The 16,610-nt window shown below is 48.0% G+C and overlaps 1 protein-coding gene and 1 non-coding gene across 2 annotated transcripts in view; both read left to right on the plus strand.

Annotated features, from left to right (window-relative positions):
• The window catches only part of ARHGAP31 (Rho GTPase activating protein 31), a 98,896-nt gene extending 83,295 nt beyond the window's left edge, over positions 1–15,601 (plus strand). Inside the window, exons 8-12 of the mRNA XM_032406612.1 lie at positions 275–399; positions 4,387–4,449; positions 5,729–6,304; positions 9,174–9,448; positions 11,904–15,601. Of these exons, the coding sequence (XP_032262503.1) occupies positions 275–399; positions 4,387–4,449; positions 5,729–6,304; positions 9,174–9,448; positions 11,904–14,330 (3,466 nt within the window). The 3' untranslated portion in view covers positions 14,331–15,601. The remainder of the gene's footprint in view (positions 1–274; positions 400–4,386; positions 4,450–5,728; positions 6,305–9,173; positions 9,449–11,903) is intronic.
• On the plus strand, positions 10,141–10,246 carry LOC116634153. Its single transcript, XR_004299867.1, has one exon. It is a non-coding gene; the product is annotated as a U6 spliceosomal RNA (small nuclear RNA).
• Positions 15,602–16,610: the final 1,009 nt, after the last annotated feature.

The raw sequence follows: 16,610 nt of genomic DNA on the forward strand, positions 1-16,610 counted from the left end.
CCCACCCATCTTCCTTCTGTCTGCCCTCACACCTGCCTTTAATAGCACACCTTTGCCCCTTCCCCTGAGGAATGTGAAAGCCTAGCTTGGTCGTCCAGGGCATCCCCAGATAGGGCCAGACTCGGGCTCAAACTGAATTTTAGAGAGGAATTTCCTGAAATGTCAGAGCCATTCATAACCAAGAACATGACTGGGGTATTCCTTCTCAATGTAAAGATCCCACTGAAATGACCAGTCACCAAACTAACCCTTTATTATGGCTTGGCTCTTTTAGAAGAAAGCTCTCCAGTAAATCGAAGAAGTGGAAATCAATATTTAACCTGGGACGTTCTGGATCAGACTCCAAATCAAAGCTGAGTAGAAACGGGAGTGTATTTGTGAGAGGACAAAGGCTCTCAGGTAAGAATTACTAGCAGTTATGTTTTATGAGATGTATATTGTATTAGAAAAACTCCGTTCAATCCACCTCCTGGTCATTTTCTGTTTTCATCATTCCTTCTACATTGATTAATTGAACTGTACTATAAGGAAGATCTGTCCCTTCTCCCTCATGACTCATGCCAGGGTTATAATTTTTAAATAGGAGTGTTGCATTGTGGGAATGATATCTGAATAATTAATGGGAATTAGTGCAGGAAGGAACTGAGGTAATCACGGTACAATGGGGAATATAACCAATTCAGCTGAATACTGTCATAAAGGGAAGTCCAGAGAAATCTGCCACAATGACCTTTAGTGTGATAGACTGAAACTGATTTTTTTTTTTAAATGGGGGGCAAGCATTATGAAAACAAGCTGTAAAAGGTAAATGTACAAATGCAATGAGCAAACTTTGGATCCTTTGAAAAAAGGGGCTACAAATGATAATTTTGGGGACAGGTAAGTTATTAGATGATATTAAGGAATTGTAAATTTTCATAGGGTGCTAATGGTTCTTAGGAGGCATATGCTAAGGTTGAAGTATTTATTTATTTATTATTTTTAATATTTATTTATTTGAGAGAGAGAGAGCACGAGCGGGGTGAGGGGCAGAGGGAGAAGCAGGCTCCCTGCTGAGCGAGGAGCCTGATGTGGGGCTCAACCCCAGGACCCCGGGATCATGACCCAAGCTGAAGTCAGATGCTTAACCGAGCCACCCGGCACCCCAAGGTTGAAGTATGTAAAGATGAAGGGTCAAAATATTGAAATTCACTTTCATATGATTCAGCAAAATTTAAGTACATAGGTAGATACAGATACAGAAATAGAGAAAGCAAATATATGGCAAATGTCAGCCTGGGTGGTAGGTTTAGAGATCTTCAAATTTTGTGAATGGTTGAAGTTTGTTTTTTTTTTAAGATTTTATTTGAGAGAGAGAGGGAGCGCACACACGAGTGGGGTGGGGGGAGGGAGAGGATCTCAAGCAGATGCAGGGAACCATCCCATGACCTGGAGATCATGACCTGAGCAGAAACCAAGAGTCCAACTCTTAACCGACTACACCACCCAGGTGCCCCTGAAGTTTTTAGTAATAAAGATTTTGGGGGAAAATGAATGCTTAAAGGAAAAATGAGAGAAAATATTTTGAAGGACTTTCCTTGAAGCCAGTGATAACTGTGTGCCAAAGATAGACGTTAGAAACCTTCACATTTGCCTCCTGGAGTAATGAGGCATGTTATGGGTTATAGCAGGTCCAGCGACTGGAAGTAAGAGGACATCCAGTTCAACTGGCTTATGCAGCGAGGGAACTTACTGGTCTCTGTAACTGGACACCCAGACGTAGGGGAGGCTGCAGGGTTTAACACAGTGGCTCTGCCTCCAGTCCCCCGTTTTCCTCAGCTGTTGGGTCAGCTTCACCCACAGTCTGGCTTCTTTGCCGCAGCAAAGTGGCTATAGTACTTCTAGGCTTTACCTTTGACTGTCACTACGTCCAGAAGGAGAAAGAACATCATTTCTGGTAGCTTGCTCCTCAGAGCAGGGACTCTTCTTTCCCAGCAGCCACCCATCAGAAACACCCCCCAACCCACCCCCATCTCAGTTGCCTTCACTGAGTCATACGGATCAATCCCTATGGCCAAGGCAGTGCCCTGTGCTGACCGGCTTCGGCCTGGCTTCCTAAACCAATCACTGGCATGAGGAATGGGATGCAGCCAAGAAGTACAAGGGTTCTGTGAGAAGGAGGAAGGGAACTGATCCTGGGTAGGCATCTACAACCTTCACCGTATGAGCAAACATGGCTTTCACCAACTGGAAGTATCTCCGGTGAAAAGGGCAGGTTGCCACAGGTATGCTAGATCAGATACAAATCAGAAATTAGGATTCTCAAAGGAGAATTTGAGGTGAGGAGTACCTGGCAAGAAACCCCTGATCTAATAATAAAGAGATTTGCTTAAGCACATCAAAGAGCGTTTCAGTTACAGAATCGGTGATACAATGAAAGAAGTTTACCACATAACAAAAAGTCCAAAACAATAGAGCAAAACAATGAATAAATGATCTGCTTTGATCTTGCCTTAGGAAGATTTCCAACACCCCCCACCGCCACCCCCTCCGTGTGGTTTTCAAAAGGAAGAAGTCCAAGGTGCTGGATCAAATGCTAGTCTACTCACAGAATGCACAGGATGTCCCTGGCCAGGGGGTCTCAGCCTGGCTGCACCTCAGAGGCTCACACGCATAGCACTTTTGCCTCAGGAGGTCTGTGGGGAAGCCAGAGTCTTGGTGATTTTTAGAAAGTTCCCCAGGTGATTCTGAAATGCAGCCAGGGTTGGAAGCCACTGGATCACTGGGATGGCTGAATTTTGATGGGCTGCGGGGGTGAAATGAAAGAGCCATCAGTGCCAGTACAAGTGGCTCTCTGACCTTGACCAGGGGTCCTAAGTGCCCACTTTGCAGCAGAGGAGTGTTGCTGGGACCCTCAAAACTAAAGACCAGGGGTGGGGCCCGCTTGTGGTCACATCCGCCAGCATGCTGTCTGTAAGTGACACAAACTCACTATTTGTGGAAATATGCATGTGAAAAAAGTGAGTCAGTGGATTAGCATATTTAAATAATTTTTTAAATCTTTTCTAAACTCCATAACTAAGGGAATTTTAAAAATTGATTCACCATGTATAGCTCTGGGGATTTTTTTGGAGGGGGGCAGATGAAGGGGTTGTACTGGAATTGATGCATTATCCCGCAGGGAGAGTCCAGGGAACTCTCCAAAGTAAACGCCTTTCAGCAGGGAAGCCCCAAAGCCATAGGGATAATCTAAGAGAGGGGACTTGAGGACCCCAAAGCTGCCGGAAAACTGGGAGATGTACCTCCACGAGGCCAGGACAAGGTCCCAGACAGAAAACTATGAGCTAAATATAGTCCTGGGCCAAGGAGCCCTGAGTGCTCAGTTACTTAAATGGAGCCAGGGAATCCTTGGGGACTGTTCCCAAAAGCAGCTGCTGTGGCCACCAAGGCCACAAGAAGCCACATCGTCAGAAAGAGGGTCCAACGTGAAACGTGAACACTGGTGGCCATGCAGAGAGAACTGTCGCCCATCCTTTATCATGACACTTAGTGTCATCAGGTCACGGCCCTCAAGGCTGACACATGAGACCCAGAGAAAGTCCAGAAATACAGCCTCTGGAACACAAGGGCTCCCACTCAGCTCCCAGACTGCCCTCATTCCCCTCCTGGCAAGCTCGCTAGGAGGAACCACCTTTCAGCCACTTCAGCTCCCTGAGAAGAAGCAATATTTTGAAGTGCCTAATCCCATGCCCGGAATAAGTGTTTACTTATTTAAGCCACACTCTTCCCCAAAGCTGCCTCGGTGGCTTATCAAGGTGCACAGAGGACACCAGGTGCATAGCAGGTGCTCAGAAAAGGTTGGTTTGGTTTGGATCTGCTCCAGGGTGAGGCCATTTGGAGGAGCAACCAGCCCACAGACCTCAGGAGCAGAGCTGCACGTGGGAGAAAGGGGCCTTCTGTCCCTGGGGCCCCCTCCCTTGCTGTACCAAATTCCTGGATGCTGTCAGTCATGGCTGCAGCCAAGAATCCTGCTCTCCAGCCTGCAGGATAGGGGGGATTGCCTTGAGCCTCATGGACCCTACCCCCTGCATGAATCTTTGTATCATAAAATTTGGTTCAGGACTCCTCATTTGCTAACAGCTATTTGACAAAATTGGAATTTACCTTTATCTGTAAAATATTCATGAAACTTTGATCTAGAAATGCCCTGTTTTTATAAGCTCAGTCCCATTATGAAAGTAGGAGCATCCAGGGTGGAATGGAGGAATGTTTTCCAAAGGGGAAAATTATAAATACTTGAAACACTTTACTAAAGAACGTTCTCTTGTGTCCTTACAGCCTGATTTTTGTTCTGAATGCTTCCTCTCAATATGCATTCATCAGGGATATTTTTTCTTTTGTCTTTAGTGGAAAAGGCTACTATCCGACCGGCTAAAAGCATGGACTCACTGTGCTCAGTGCCTGTGGAAGGTGAGCTCTCACAGCCGCTTTCAGACCTGGGGATTACCACTGGGAGACAGGAGCTCCGGTACCAGACCTGCCTTCACAAGCTACCTGCCTTCTGGGCTCGTCACAGTCCCCCCTGACCCTTCCTGAACCCAACGGGTTCACACAGCCCTTGCATGAACCACCTCCCCCCCGCCCCACATTACACCACAAGTCTTGGCCTCAAGGGCCATCCTCCTCCTCCCGCCTCCCTCTAACCACACCTGGAACGGGCAGCCATTGTTCACGCAAATCTGAACCGGGTAAAAGGGCAACACCTGAGAACCAAGGCAGACGAGGCCTCCCCATTGGGCATAAAGAAGAGCCCAGCACTGGTTTTTACCTCCTACTTCAGTGCCTAGATTCGTATGTGTCTTGAATTTGCATGGTTCTTCACGTTGATGGGCACTGGGCAGGTTCTCTGCCTCTCCGAGTCTCGGTTTCCTCGCATGTTAAAGGAGGTCATTACACTTCTCCTCCATAAGCAGCCATGGGAATTTTAAACCTAATGTTAACAGAAGATGCCCAGCAGAGCCCTTAGTACCTCGTGGGGAGTTTTTCTCCCGATCCCAGGCGACTCACGTCTTATCTCGCAGCTTGTTTATTTCCCATCCGGATTTTTCTCCTCTTTGCTTTCACTTTTAAGTCCGTTGGGAACTTGCTCCTCACAACTGGGCTTTCTAACTTTTAGTTAATTTACATTTCTAGTTTCTCACCCCCTGAATCAGCAGCAGGAAGCCTGGGAAAAGGGAGAAAGGTCTAGTTGAGAACAGCATTTGTCTCCTTGCTGGGAAATCAAACCCCTGTTTGGGTCCATCTGCCAGAGGAGGCTTGAAACAACACATTTTAAAGTTTTAAAGTAAAACAGAATTCTGTTATTTTGCCCTTTTTGTCTTCTTCCTTCATTTTGAGCAAACATCATTCTGCCATCTGGCATCTTTTTATTTTTTCTTGATCTACATTTACTGCTGGGTGGATGACTGCTCTGCCTAGCACCCTTAGCCTTTTGGAAACTGCTCCCCCTGCAGAGTTTAAAACAAATGCATGCATACGACGGCATCCTGCCAACATTCTGTGGACATGAGAATAGTTCTTACTCTCTCGCCAACCAAATGTTATCTGTCTCTCCTCGGAGGGCTATGCCCTTACGACAATGCTATGCCTTTCCAGTGCTCAGGTGTTGGGCACCGTCCCTTACTGGAAGGCTGTGTCACGGTGGGTGCGCCCAGGCTGCTGACCGTGTGTGTGTTTGCTTTTTCACTAGGGAAAGAAACCAAAGGAAATTTTAATCGAACAGTCACGACCGGTGGATTCTTCATTCCAGCGGCAAAATTGCATTCGACCAACACTGGCAGCTCATGTGACCTCAGCAAGCAGGAGGGCGAATGGGGCCAGGAGGGGATGCCGGCGGGGGCGGAGGGGGGCTTTGACACGAGCAGTGACCGAAGCCAACTTCAGGGCGCCCAGGCCCGGCCCCCACCTGAGCAGCTGAAGGTGTTCCGGCCGCTCGAGGATCCGGAGAGCGAGCAAACAGCCCCGAAGATGCTGGGTATGTTCTACACTTCGAACGACAGCCCCAGCAAATCTGTCTTTACCAGCAGTCTCTTCCAGATGGAGCCCTCTCCCCGCCACCAGCGCAAGGCCCTGAACATCTCGGAGCCCTTCGCCGTGTCGGTGCCGCTGCGCGTGTCCGCGGTCATCAGCACCAACAGCACCCCGTGCAGAACACCCCCGAAGGAGCTCCAGTCGCTTTCCAGCCTGGAGGAGTTTTCTTTCCCGGGGTCAGAGAGTGGAGGTTGGCCTGAAGACGACAAGCCCCTGGGAGCTGAGACCTCTGCAGGTAAAGCAGGGGAGGGAGGGTTTCTTTTCATGGCAAGTGATTAAAAAACAGACGTAAAGTTGTTTAAACAGAGTTTGCAGGACAGTGCAGTGAAGTGGTTAACACTGTGGGCTCTGGAGCCAGATTGCCCCAGTCTAGTCTCAGCCATTTCACTGCACGATCTTTCGCAGCTGTGTGCCTCAGCTGCTTGAGCTATAAAATGGGAATGATGTTCCTAATCATATCTTCTTCGTAAGTTTGCTGGGAATATTAAGTTAGTTAATACACGTGAAGCTCACGAACAGTGAATAATACATAGTAAGTACTCAGTAAATGTTGCCTATTCTTTTATTCACTCATATAGTGAGAAGACAGGAGGAAAAGCTCAAAGAATTCAACTCTTCTAGACTCAACCTCTCTCCATCCATCCCTCCCTCCCTTCTACCTCATATCTGCAAAGAACATGGCTAGCAACCCTAGCAATGAGAAAGGGTATCTTGCTCCCAATTTCCATATATCAAATGCAGGGAAGACTCTGATTGGGCCTGCTTGGGTCACATGCCCAGCCTTGGACCAATCATGGTTGCCAGGCACTTAGGGGTCTAAGATTGGCTAAGCCCGAGTCTCTGAACCATCTCTGGAGTTAGAAGGGCTTCTGTGGTCAACAGGCAACTGTGAGCCACATAAAACAGAAGTAGGGAGAACCTCAAAGGGAAGGATGACTGACAGACACACCAACAAATGCTCAGTGTGGTTTAAGCATATTTTCATTATTAATATTAGCTAACTTTTTTTTGAACAACTGTTATGGTATCAGGCACTGTCCTAAGTGTTCTGTATGTATTATCTCCATTCTCCTCTCAACAGCCCTGTGAGGTGTAGGTAGTTATTATTATCCCCGTTTGCTTAGAGAGGAAATCGGTTAACTTGCCAGATGACTCAGAGCAAGGAAGTGGAAGAACCAGGATTATATTTTATTTTATTTTTTATTTTTTTAAGATTTTATTTATTTATTTGACAGAGAGAGACACAGCGAGAGAGGGAACACAAGCAGGGGAAGTGGGAGAGGGAGAGAGAGAAGCAGGCTTCCCGCTGAGCAGGGGGCCCGATGAGGGGCTTGATCCCAGGACCCTGGGATCATGACCTGAGCCGAAGGCAGACACTTAATGACTGAGCCACCCAGGCGCCCCAGAACCAGGATTTTAATCCAGATTTTAAAACCCCTGCTTTAAAACACTCCACCATGCACCTTCACTTGTTTACAAGGGGCTGTGGAGTTACAGAGATTGTTAGAACAGGATCCTTGCGCCCGGCGAGCTCATGAACTAGGAAGAGAAACTAAAACCATACCAAAGTGCAGCAGAGGGTCAGGCTGCAGAAGTAGCATAAGACTCTCCTTGGGCTTTTTTTTTTTTAAAGAGATTTTTAATTTATTTTTAGAGAAAACGAGAGAGCACGAAGGGGAGGGGCAGAGGGAGAAGGAGCGAGAATCTCAAGCAGACTCCGAGCTCAGCATGGAGCCTGACGTGGGGCTCGATCTCACGACCCTGAGATCATGGTATGAGTCGGTCACTTAACCGACTGCATGACCCAGGCGCCCCTCCTCCCTGGGCTTTTTGAATGAGGGAGGACTTCAGTCCCTGAAACATAATGAAAGAGGTGTTCAGAAAGGATTGCAAGGGCATCAACAAGAGGCAGTACTCTCAGGAGGATTCTAGGAAGGCTTCCCAGAAGAGGTGACATTTGTGCAGGCCTTCATAAATGGGTAGGCTTTCTCCATACAGAAAAGATGGGGAAGGCATTCTGGGCTGAGAGGCAGCTGAATATTGTGGGAAGACTGTAGGTTTTGGACTTCACCTGGGCTGATTCGAATCCTAACTTCAGCACTTTGGGGCTGTGTGACAGTGGACAGTGGTTGACATCTCTGAGCCAGGGGGGTGGGGGGGAGTTGGTGGGAATGTCCTTAAGATGCCTGTTCATGGTCTGGCTCACAGACGATGTTCAATAAGTATTTGTCCTTTTCTCCTCCCTTTCCCTTCAGGATAGGGGGCAGAAGATGAGCAAAAACTCAGGGGCGTCAAGTGATGCCCTGTGTGCAGAATGCTCTGTGGGGGGTTGGTGGGATGGAGCAGGGTGAGGGCTGGAAGAGGAAGGGAAGCCTTTGAGGAAAAAGTGTTTCCAGAGGCTTTTGTGTGATTGGTTCCTGTCCTAGGTATTTAGTCTTCACTCTACCCTGTGAAAACAGTGTTATGCAATGAGGTGGGACCTTCGGCATGGAGGTAGTAGGGGTCAAACTTGGGGTCTCCGATGCCTTGGTGGATGTTTAAGACCAGAGCTTAATCACTTGAGATATATCCGAATTGGTATGGAGTTAACCCCGGGGAAGAGTCACACAGGAAGCTGCCAATCATAATCCTAACACATCTTTGTAGCTTGGTGTAAATCACAGATTCTGTGAAGTAAAAGATTAGAAAAGGGTTTTTCAACTTGGTACTATTGACATTGTGGGCCAGGCAATTCTTTATTGGGGGCAGGGGCTATTTTATGCTTCGTAGGATATTTAGTAGCATCCCTGGCTTCTGCCTCACTAAAGGCCAATCGCCACTTTGTCCCCACCCGAATGTCTCCTGGGGAGGGGAAGAGCAAGTGGTCCCCAGTTGCGAGCCCCTGGATGAGAGGATCTTCAAGACCCCTCCCATCTCTGACAGTCTGTGACTCTGGGAACTAAAGGCAGGACACGGCTGGGGGAAAGGGTCGAAAATGTGAGGGGCAGTGAGCTGGGAGAATTCCCTCCACCCTTGTGAAGCGGGACTAGTCCAGGACAGTGACTGTGCAGGGCAAGGCCTCTCTGCAAATGACGTCTTCAATGGCTAACTCTCATCCATTGCAGCTTCCATACCTAAGAAGGTGGTTCTCGAGGATGCCAAGGCAGGACCAGAGGCAATTAGGATGGTGGAATGCAACAAAGACCTCTCCCTGGAGTCAGGCCCCCAACAGGAGGAAAAGAAGGCCTCGGAAACCTCCCTGGGCTCTCAACATTCAAGTGAATTAGAGAAAAGGCTGGACCCGGAGAAAGCAGAGGAGGAGGGTCGAGAGGCTGGCCAGGTGGAGCCCAGCACTCTGCAGAAGAGCCCCAGTGTCCAAGCGGGCCTTCTCCATGACATGGTAAGATGGACTCACTGCTGGGTTCAGCCAGTAGAGTCCTCTTTGTCCCAAGAGCTCTTGGTATAGCTGAAAGCAGGGATTTTGTGGGGGGGTGGTGTTTGTTTTAAGAACTAATTTCTGCCAAAGGGACTTGAGGAGACAACCTTCACAACCACGTGCTGAGAGTTAGCGGCCTCAGGAGGGCTGTTTGCAACTGTAGAAAGAGAAGGATACAGAGATTCTTACAGGGATTGAATTGGGGGGGGAGGCGGGGGGAGCCCAAGTATCAATAGTGCCACCCATGCTCCCCTGGAATTTTATGCTTTAAAGGTCACTATTTTGTGAGGAGAATGGGTTGGAAAAGGCAGGAGAGGAGACAGGGATGCCAGTTAGAAGGCTAGTATATGACAGGCCAGGCAAGAAAACATGGTGGCTTGGAGGAGAGTGGGGCAACAAGGATAGAAATGGAAGGCTTCAAGACTATTTAGAAACTAGAATGGGGGCGCCTGGGTGGCTCAGTCATTAAGCGACTGCCTTCGGCTCAGGTCATGGTCCGAGGGTCCTGGGATCGAGCCCCATGTCGGGCTCCCTGCTCGGCGGGAAGCCTCCTTCTCCCTCTCCCACTCCCCCTGCTTGTGTTGCCTCTCTCGCTGTGTCTCTCTCTCTGTCAAATAAATTTTAAAAATCTTAAAAAAAAAAAAGAAACTAGAATGGTGCTTGCTTCGGCAGCACATATACTAAAATTGGAACAATACAGAGAAGATTAGCATGGCCCTGTGCAAGAATGACACACAAATTCGTGAAGCATTCCATATTTTTGGGGGGATTCCTGGCTGGCTCAGCCAGTAGGGCATGTGACTCTCAATCTCAGCGTCGTGAGTTCAAGCCCCACATTGGGCATGGAGCCCAGTCAAATGAAATGAAATGAAATAAATAAAAAGCCGTGTCTGAAATAATATTTATCACACACACAAAAAAGCTAGAATGAACAGGACTTGGTGAAGGATTGGATAAGAGAGGAAGAAGGAAGAGTCAGGACACCTCATAGATTTCTGATCTAAGCAGAAAGTAATATGTAACTGTAATATGTAATAAGTAACTGGTCCACTTACTGAGATGGTGGGGGAGGGGAGTTTACGTGCTCATTTATTTATCTAAATTTATTGATTTCTTAGTAAGAGATCAATTAGTGTAGGTGCTGAGGAGAGTAAAGAGATGAGTAAAAGGCTGCCTCTGCCCTGAAGGTGAAATGGAAATAGACACAAATAAGTGTGATACAGTAGAATCAGATCTCAAAAACATCCCTGCCTTTTGACCAAGGAATCCTGCTCCTGGAGAGTTCTCTGAAGGAAACAGTCAAATAGAAATACCGCGAAAGAAAACGTCTCATTGAGCAACCACTCACAGTATCAGGCACCATCTGGCCTGGAGGAACCAAGGATGAACAGACACAATTCCTTACCTCAAGGAGCTCATAGTCCACTGGGAAAAATAAGCCATCAAATTAATTGTAATATGAAACGTGATCAGAGCCAGGTGGGAAGTGATGTCAGGTTGGCGGCAGGTCAGGTTTCTCATAAAGGCCTAAACCCCCCCAAAGGATGGATATGCCTCCTGGAACTGCGGCTCCTTGGGACAGACAGGTCTTGAGCCAAGAAATGAAGGCCACTGAAATGTTTCCCTGGCCCTGACCAGGCCTCCTTTCATCCCTTTCCTGTCTGCAGTTTGGGGCTTTGTGTAGGGGAAGGGAGGAGTCAAAGAGAAACTAGACTTGAGGAGAGACAAGGGGCAGCAAACACGATGGAGGAGGAGGCACCCCTTTAGATCAACAGCGGTTATCTGTGGGTAGTCGGAATATAAGATGTTGCTGTCTTTGTATTCTCCTTTCTTTTAACATGTGTTAAATATTTTTTTTCCATGGGAAATATGTATTTCTTTAGTAATAAGAAAAGCTGTATTTATTTATTTGGAAAGCAGATGTCAGGGCGAGAGTTAACACTTACATTCCACCGGGAGAATCTCATTCTTGTGTGCCATCTGGTAAACCTGAGGTTAACTGAGATCAGGGCTTGGCTGGTTTTATAAGTCAACAGTGCACAGGGATTAAGTGTTTCTGTTCTGATGTGGACATAGCTGGATTTCAGTCCCAGGCTGCTGCTGTGTAATTTAGGTAAATTGTTTAATCTGTTTGAACATAGGTCTCCTCACCTCTAAAATGGGAGTCATTAGAGTAGTATTTATCTCTTAGATCTAAGTTGTTGGGACAGTTAAACAAGAGCATGCAGTTAGAATGTGCTGGGGCATGCAGTAAGCCCTGAATAAACATCCACAATTATGAGTAATGTGGTGGCCTTTATTTGCTGGGATAATGCAGCCTGTCCCGGCACCAGTCCCTTCACTGTCACTGGGAAATGGTGCCGTTGTCAAGGCCGCGAGTCCTTGGCTCTAAAATAATCCATTTCTCGATGTTTTTCAGGATGAAGATGATCTGGCCAATGCCCTGATCTGGCCCGAGATTCAACAGGAGCTGAAGATCATCGAATCTGAGGAGGAGCTCTCCTCATTGCCACCACCTGCTCTAAAGGTCAGCCCCACTCAGCCGATCCTGGAGTCCAGTCCAGGGCCTTTCACTTCCCAGGAGCCTCCTGGGAGCTGGTCTTGCGGCCCAACACCAGGCTCCACCCCTGCGGAGGAGGGGACTACGGATCTAACCAATCAGAGTGCAGAGGGGACTTCCCCAGCAGCCAATAGGGAAAAGCCGGAGACAACAAGCATCCTCCAGAGACCCGAGCCCGAGAAGCGTCCGGACCCCACCAGCTTGGCTCCTCTGGAAATTGTTCCATTTGAGACGGCTTCTGCACAAGCAAAGGTGGACCAGGAAGGCCCAGGAAATCTGTCCCCTCTTCTCCCGCCTGCTGCCCCTCCTCCAACTCCCCTGGAGGAGGCACCTCGAGTCCAGCTATCAAAGGGCAGTCCTGAGAGAGAAGACTCATCTAGGAATTTGAGGACAAATCCATACACAGACCAGCTGAAGTCCAGGGGCAGCCCTGGGACCCCCAGCCTGTGTCAGGAGGAGGAGGAGGCCTCTCTAGGACAAAGTGAAGAGCAAAATTCAAAGAATGCTGCTCCTGAGGGAAAAGGCTCTGGTTTTCAAAGCCCAACAAGAGAGGTTGAGATCTCCCCACAAAGAGAGGGGGATGTAGCCCATTCAGTGCAGGAGCCCTCAGACTGTGATGAAGACGAAACTGTGACAGACATTGCCCAGCAGGGCCTGGAGATGGTGGAGCCCTGGGAGGAGCCGCAGTGGGTAACGAGTCCCCTTCACTCTCCCACCCTGAAAGATGTGCAAGAGGCCCAGGTGCAGGGCCCCCAGGGCCACCGACTGGAGAAGAGGCTCCCCCACAGGCCCAGCCTTCGTCAGAGCCGTTCTCTAGATAGCAAAACCACCACGGTTAAGACCCAGTGGACTCTTGAGGCTCCCTCCTCCAGCAGCTGTGCTAACCTTGAAGCAGAGAGGAATTCCGACCCTCTGCAGCCCCTGGCACCCAGGAGAGAGATTACTGGATGGGATGACAAAACCCTGAGGTCCTTCAGAGAGTTCTCTGGCCCAGAAGGGACAGAGGCTGTTCCCAGCCAGAAGGGACCAGGTGGTTTGCAGCCCAAATCAGCAGAAATCAGCCCTGTCAGCCTAGCAGAGGGAAAGGAACTGGGGACACACCAAGGGCACAGCAGCCCTCAGATTGAGCAAGGTAGTGTTCCTGGGCCAGACAATAGCAAGGAGAGTTCACCTCATGTGCAAGACAGCACCTCACGTGGAGAGCATCCCCCAAAGTTACAGCTGAAGAGCCCTGAGTGTGGGCCTCCAAAAGGGAAAAATAGGCCTTCTTCCCTCAATTTGGACTCTGCCAGTCCCATCACTGACCTCTTCCGGTTTGACAATGTGGCCTCATTTGGTTCACCTGGAACGCAGCTCTCTGAGCCAGGAGACACAAAAGTCACATGGATGACCTCATCCCACTGTAAAGGAGACCCGTGGAGCATTTGCTCCCAGGACCCTCAGGACCTGGACATTGTTGCTCATGCCCTGACAGGCCGCCGTAACTCAGCTCCTGTGAGTGTGTCAGCTGTGAGAACCTCCTTCATGGTCAAAATGTGCCAGGCTAGGGCAGTCCCAGTCATCCCACCCAAGATTCAGTACACACAGATCCCACAGCCCCTGCCCTCTCAGAGCTCAGGGGACAGTGGAGTCCAGCCTCTGGAGAGGAGCCAAGAGGAACCCAGCTCAACTGGTGGGACCTCACAGAAATCTGCCAGAGATGATTCTCTCTCCTTGGAAAGCCCAAAAGAAGAGAAACCAAAGCAAGATACAGGAGCCATTGAGTCCTTGCCAATGGATACCACTACATCCCACATGTGTGAGGGACCCACCCTTCCTCCAGAACCAGTCTTGGCTAATCTGCTCTCCACCCAGGATGCAACAGTGCAATGCAGAAAGCGCACATCAGAGACAGAGCCGTCCGGAGACAACCTTCTTTCTTCAAAAATGGAGCGACCATCAGGGGGTTCTAAACCTTTCCACAGGTCAAGGCCAGGAAGACCTCAGAGCCTAATCTTATTCAGTCCTCCTTTTCCCATTATGGACCACCCACCCCCTTCATCCACAGTGACAGATTCCAAGGTTCTCCTGTCCCCTATCAGAAGTCCCACCCAGACAGTTTCCCCTGGCCTTCTTTGTGGGGATTTGGCAGAAAACACGTGGGTCACACCAGAAGGGGTTACGCTTAGGAATAAAATGACCATCCCTAAGAATGGCCAAAGACTAGAGACCTCAACCAGCTGTTTTTACCAGCCCCAGCGCAGATCAGTGATTCTGGATGGAAGAAGTGGGAGGCAAATAGAATGACATCAGTTCACCTGCTGGTGTCAGAGAAAAAAAAAAAAAGTCATGATTCATCATCTGGAAGTTATTACAGGGCTGACTTGCCATTATCCCAGGCATAGGTTATCCAAGTTTGGGCTTATTTTGGCCTCTTTTATTTCTTCAGCTTTTTGACCATTTATTAATTAGTCCATTTGCCAGAAGAGAGGTCAAGGGAAGGACCAAGAGATGAAATTTAGATAAGTCCATAACAGCAGGTGGGAAAAGGTCAGGTAAGGGAAGAAGCTGAAATGCCTGCTTCCAATGAGATTTGGGGTTGTTTGTGAGTTGCATTTCTCCCACATTGTCATTATCTATTACTGTTGAGAGCTGGCTAAAATAACGTCTTTTGAAAGAAAGAGAAATCCTTTGCCTGTGCTGGAAAATGTTGCTGTTGAGGTTTGAAGGCCTCCTTTTTACTTCACGCTTTTTAATGCTCCTTAAAGCATGTGTTCTTTTAGACCAGATTTCTAATAAGTTTTGTAAATGTGTACACTCCAGAATAGAAGCAGATTTGGAAGTACAAACTAATGTACACTTAAAGATCCAAGTGGGTGAAGTTACCCGTGCTCTTTCCCTGGAATCTCTCTGCAGACCTGTCAGAGATGGTTGTGTCTATCAGCGTAGAAAATCAGAATCTATACGCAAGACCAAATTCTGAGACTGGCAAAATCTAAGAAGACTGGCTGTAGCTTTCGTTAATTTGGGACTCTACTATTATCCTGACCTCTGATTTATAAATCCAGTGGCTGGGCAGGGTGGGGGCTGAGCCGAGGGTTACCTCAATGAAATGTGCTGCATTTTCACTTAGGTATGCAATAGTGAAGTGATCTGTTTTCTTTCCAAATCAGAGCCCATGAACAGGATATCTTTGTAGAGAAAAACCTCACGCATGGGTAGAACTACGCTCCAAAGTCCATGTGTTTAAATTGATGGGGCATTAATAGAAAACACTTCTAGCTCAGCTTCCTTGTCCTTCCACACTAGGCTGGGAGTGCAGGAGAGGATAAGGAGGGAGCCCTAGCAGGATGGCCATCTCCACCACTTGGGGAGAGCTGCCCTTTGGAAAATATTTCATTTTAGCCAGGTGGTGCCTCCCTTTCTCCCTCTCCTTCCATTACTCAGAGCAGATTTGAGGCATCTTTCTCCCTCCCATAATCCCTCTCATCTGTCACCCACCCCAGACACTCCAACTTGCCTTTCTCCTGTCTATATGCAAGCAGAAGCAATAAACCAATCTGATTTTATTTCAGTTATTTAGAACTTCCAATGGTTCTTTCTTTTTCAGCTGGTGAGAGGAAAAAGAACTAATAGAACCTGCTGGCAGATTTTTGGTCCTCCTCCAAAAAGGGGCTTCACAGGAGCCCTTCTCAAGGCAAAACCCATTAGGGTATCTACAGTTTCAAACCTTCTAAGACAACAATCTTATTTAAAAAACAAATTAAAATAGACCTGTTTCTAGCCCTGTGCACGTCATCTCAGGTTCAAGTCTGGCCGAACTCTGTCCACAAGCTCCGTCATTGCAGAAATTTCTCTAGGGGCTAGCAGTCCTCTCGGCAGACCTCACAACCAAGGCTGCTGCTGGAGTGGGTAGGGGCTGAACTGAAGTTACCTCGGCCGGGGAGAAATTGGAAGCTGATGCCCTGCAACAGATCCATATTCCTCTCTCCCTTCTCCCCTGATAAACCTTACAGTTCTGAAATCTTGTGCTGGACATTTTAAGCCCATGTCTGTGGCAGGGGTAACTGGTCGGCCAGCTGATGAGTTCTACTTTCAGAGGACATTGAGGTGAGTGAGCAAGGGGAGCGGTTAACAGGAAGTTCAGTGTCTTGCATTCTCATTAGGTGAGCGAGACCCTGGACCAATGGGATGTCAACCCATAAAAAAAGTCCTAGGGTATGGCATTTTTCCTCCTTGGCAAGCAAGGTGAAGAAATATAGTGGTGACAGATGAGAAAGGCCATGTTCAGGAGATTTGAAAAGTACATTCCTGCCTTATCAGAAAATGTGGGCAGATAGGCTTTATCCCAATCTCAGTGCACTATGGTGTCTATGCTTTGATAAAGACCATGTTCCAGTTAGAATGTGAGAGAAGAAAAAACTGGACTTTGCTTCACCATCAGAACTCTGAGCCGAGTAATGAAATATTTAAACTATTTTATGATTATTTTGAATTTTTGTAACACTTAGAGGATAGATTTTATTTGGGGATAGACTGAGAAGCCACTTAGTACACATGAATGAGTTTGCTCGAGGCGCCTAGGCA

Source organism: Phoca vitulina, unplaced genomic scaffold (assembly GCF_004348235.1).
Source record: "Phoca vitulina isolate PV1807 unplaced genomic scaffold, GSC_HSeal_1.0 scaffold8, whole genome shotgun sequence".
Taxonomy (NCBI): Eukaryota; Metazoa; Chordata; class Mammalia; order Carnivora; family Phocidae; genus Phoca; species Phoca vitulina.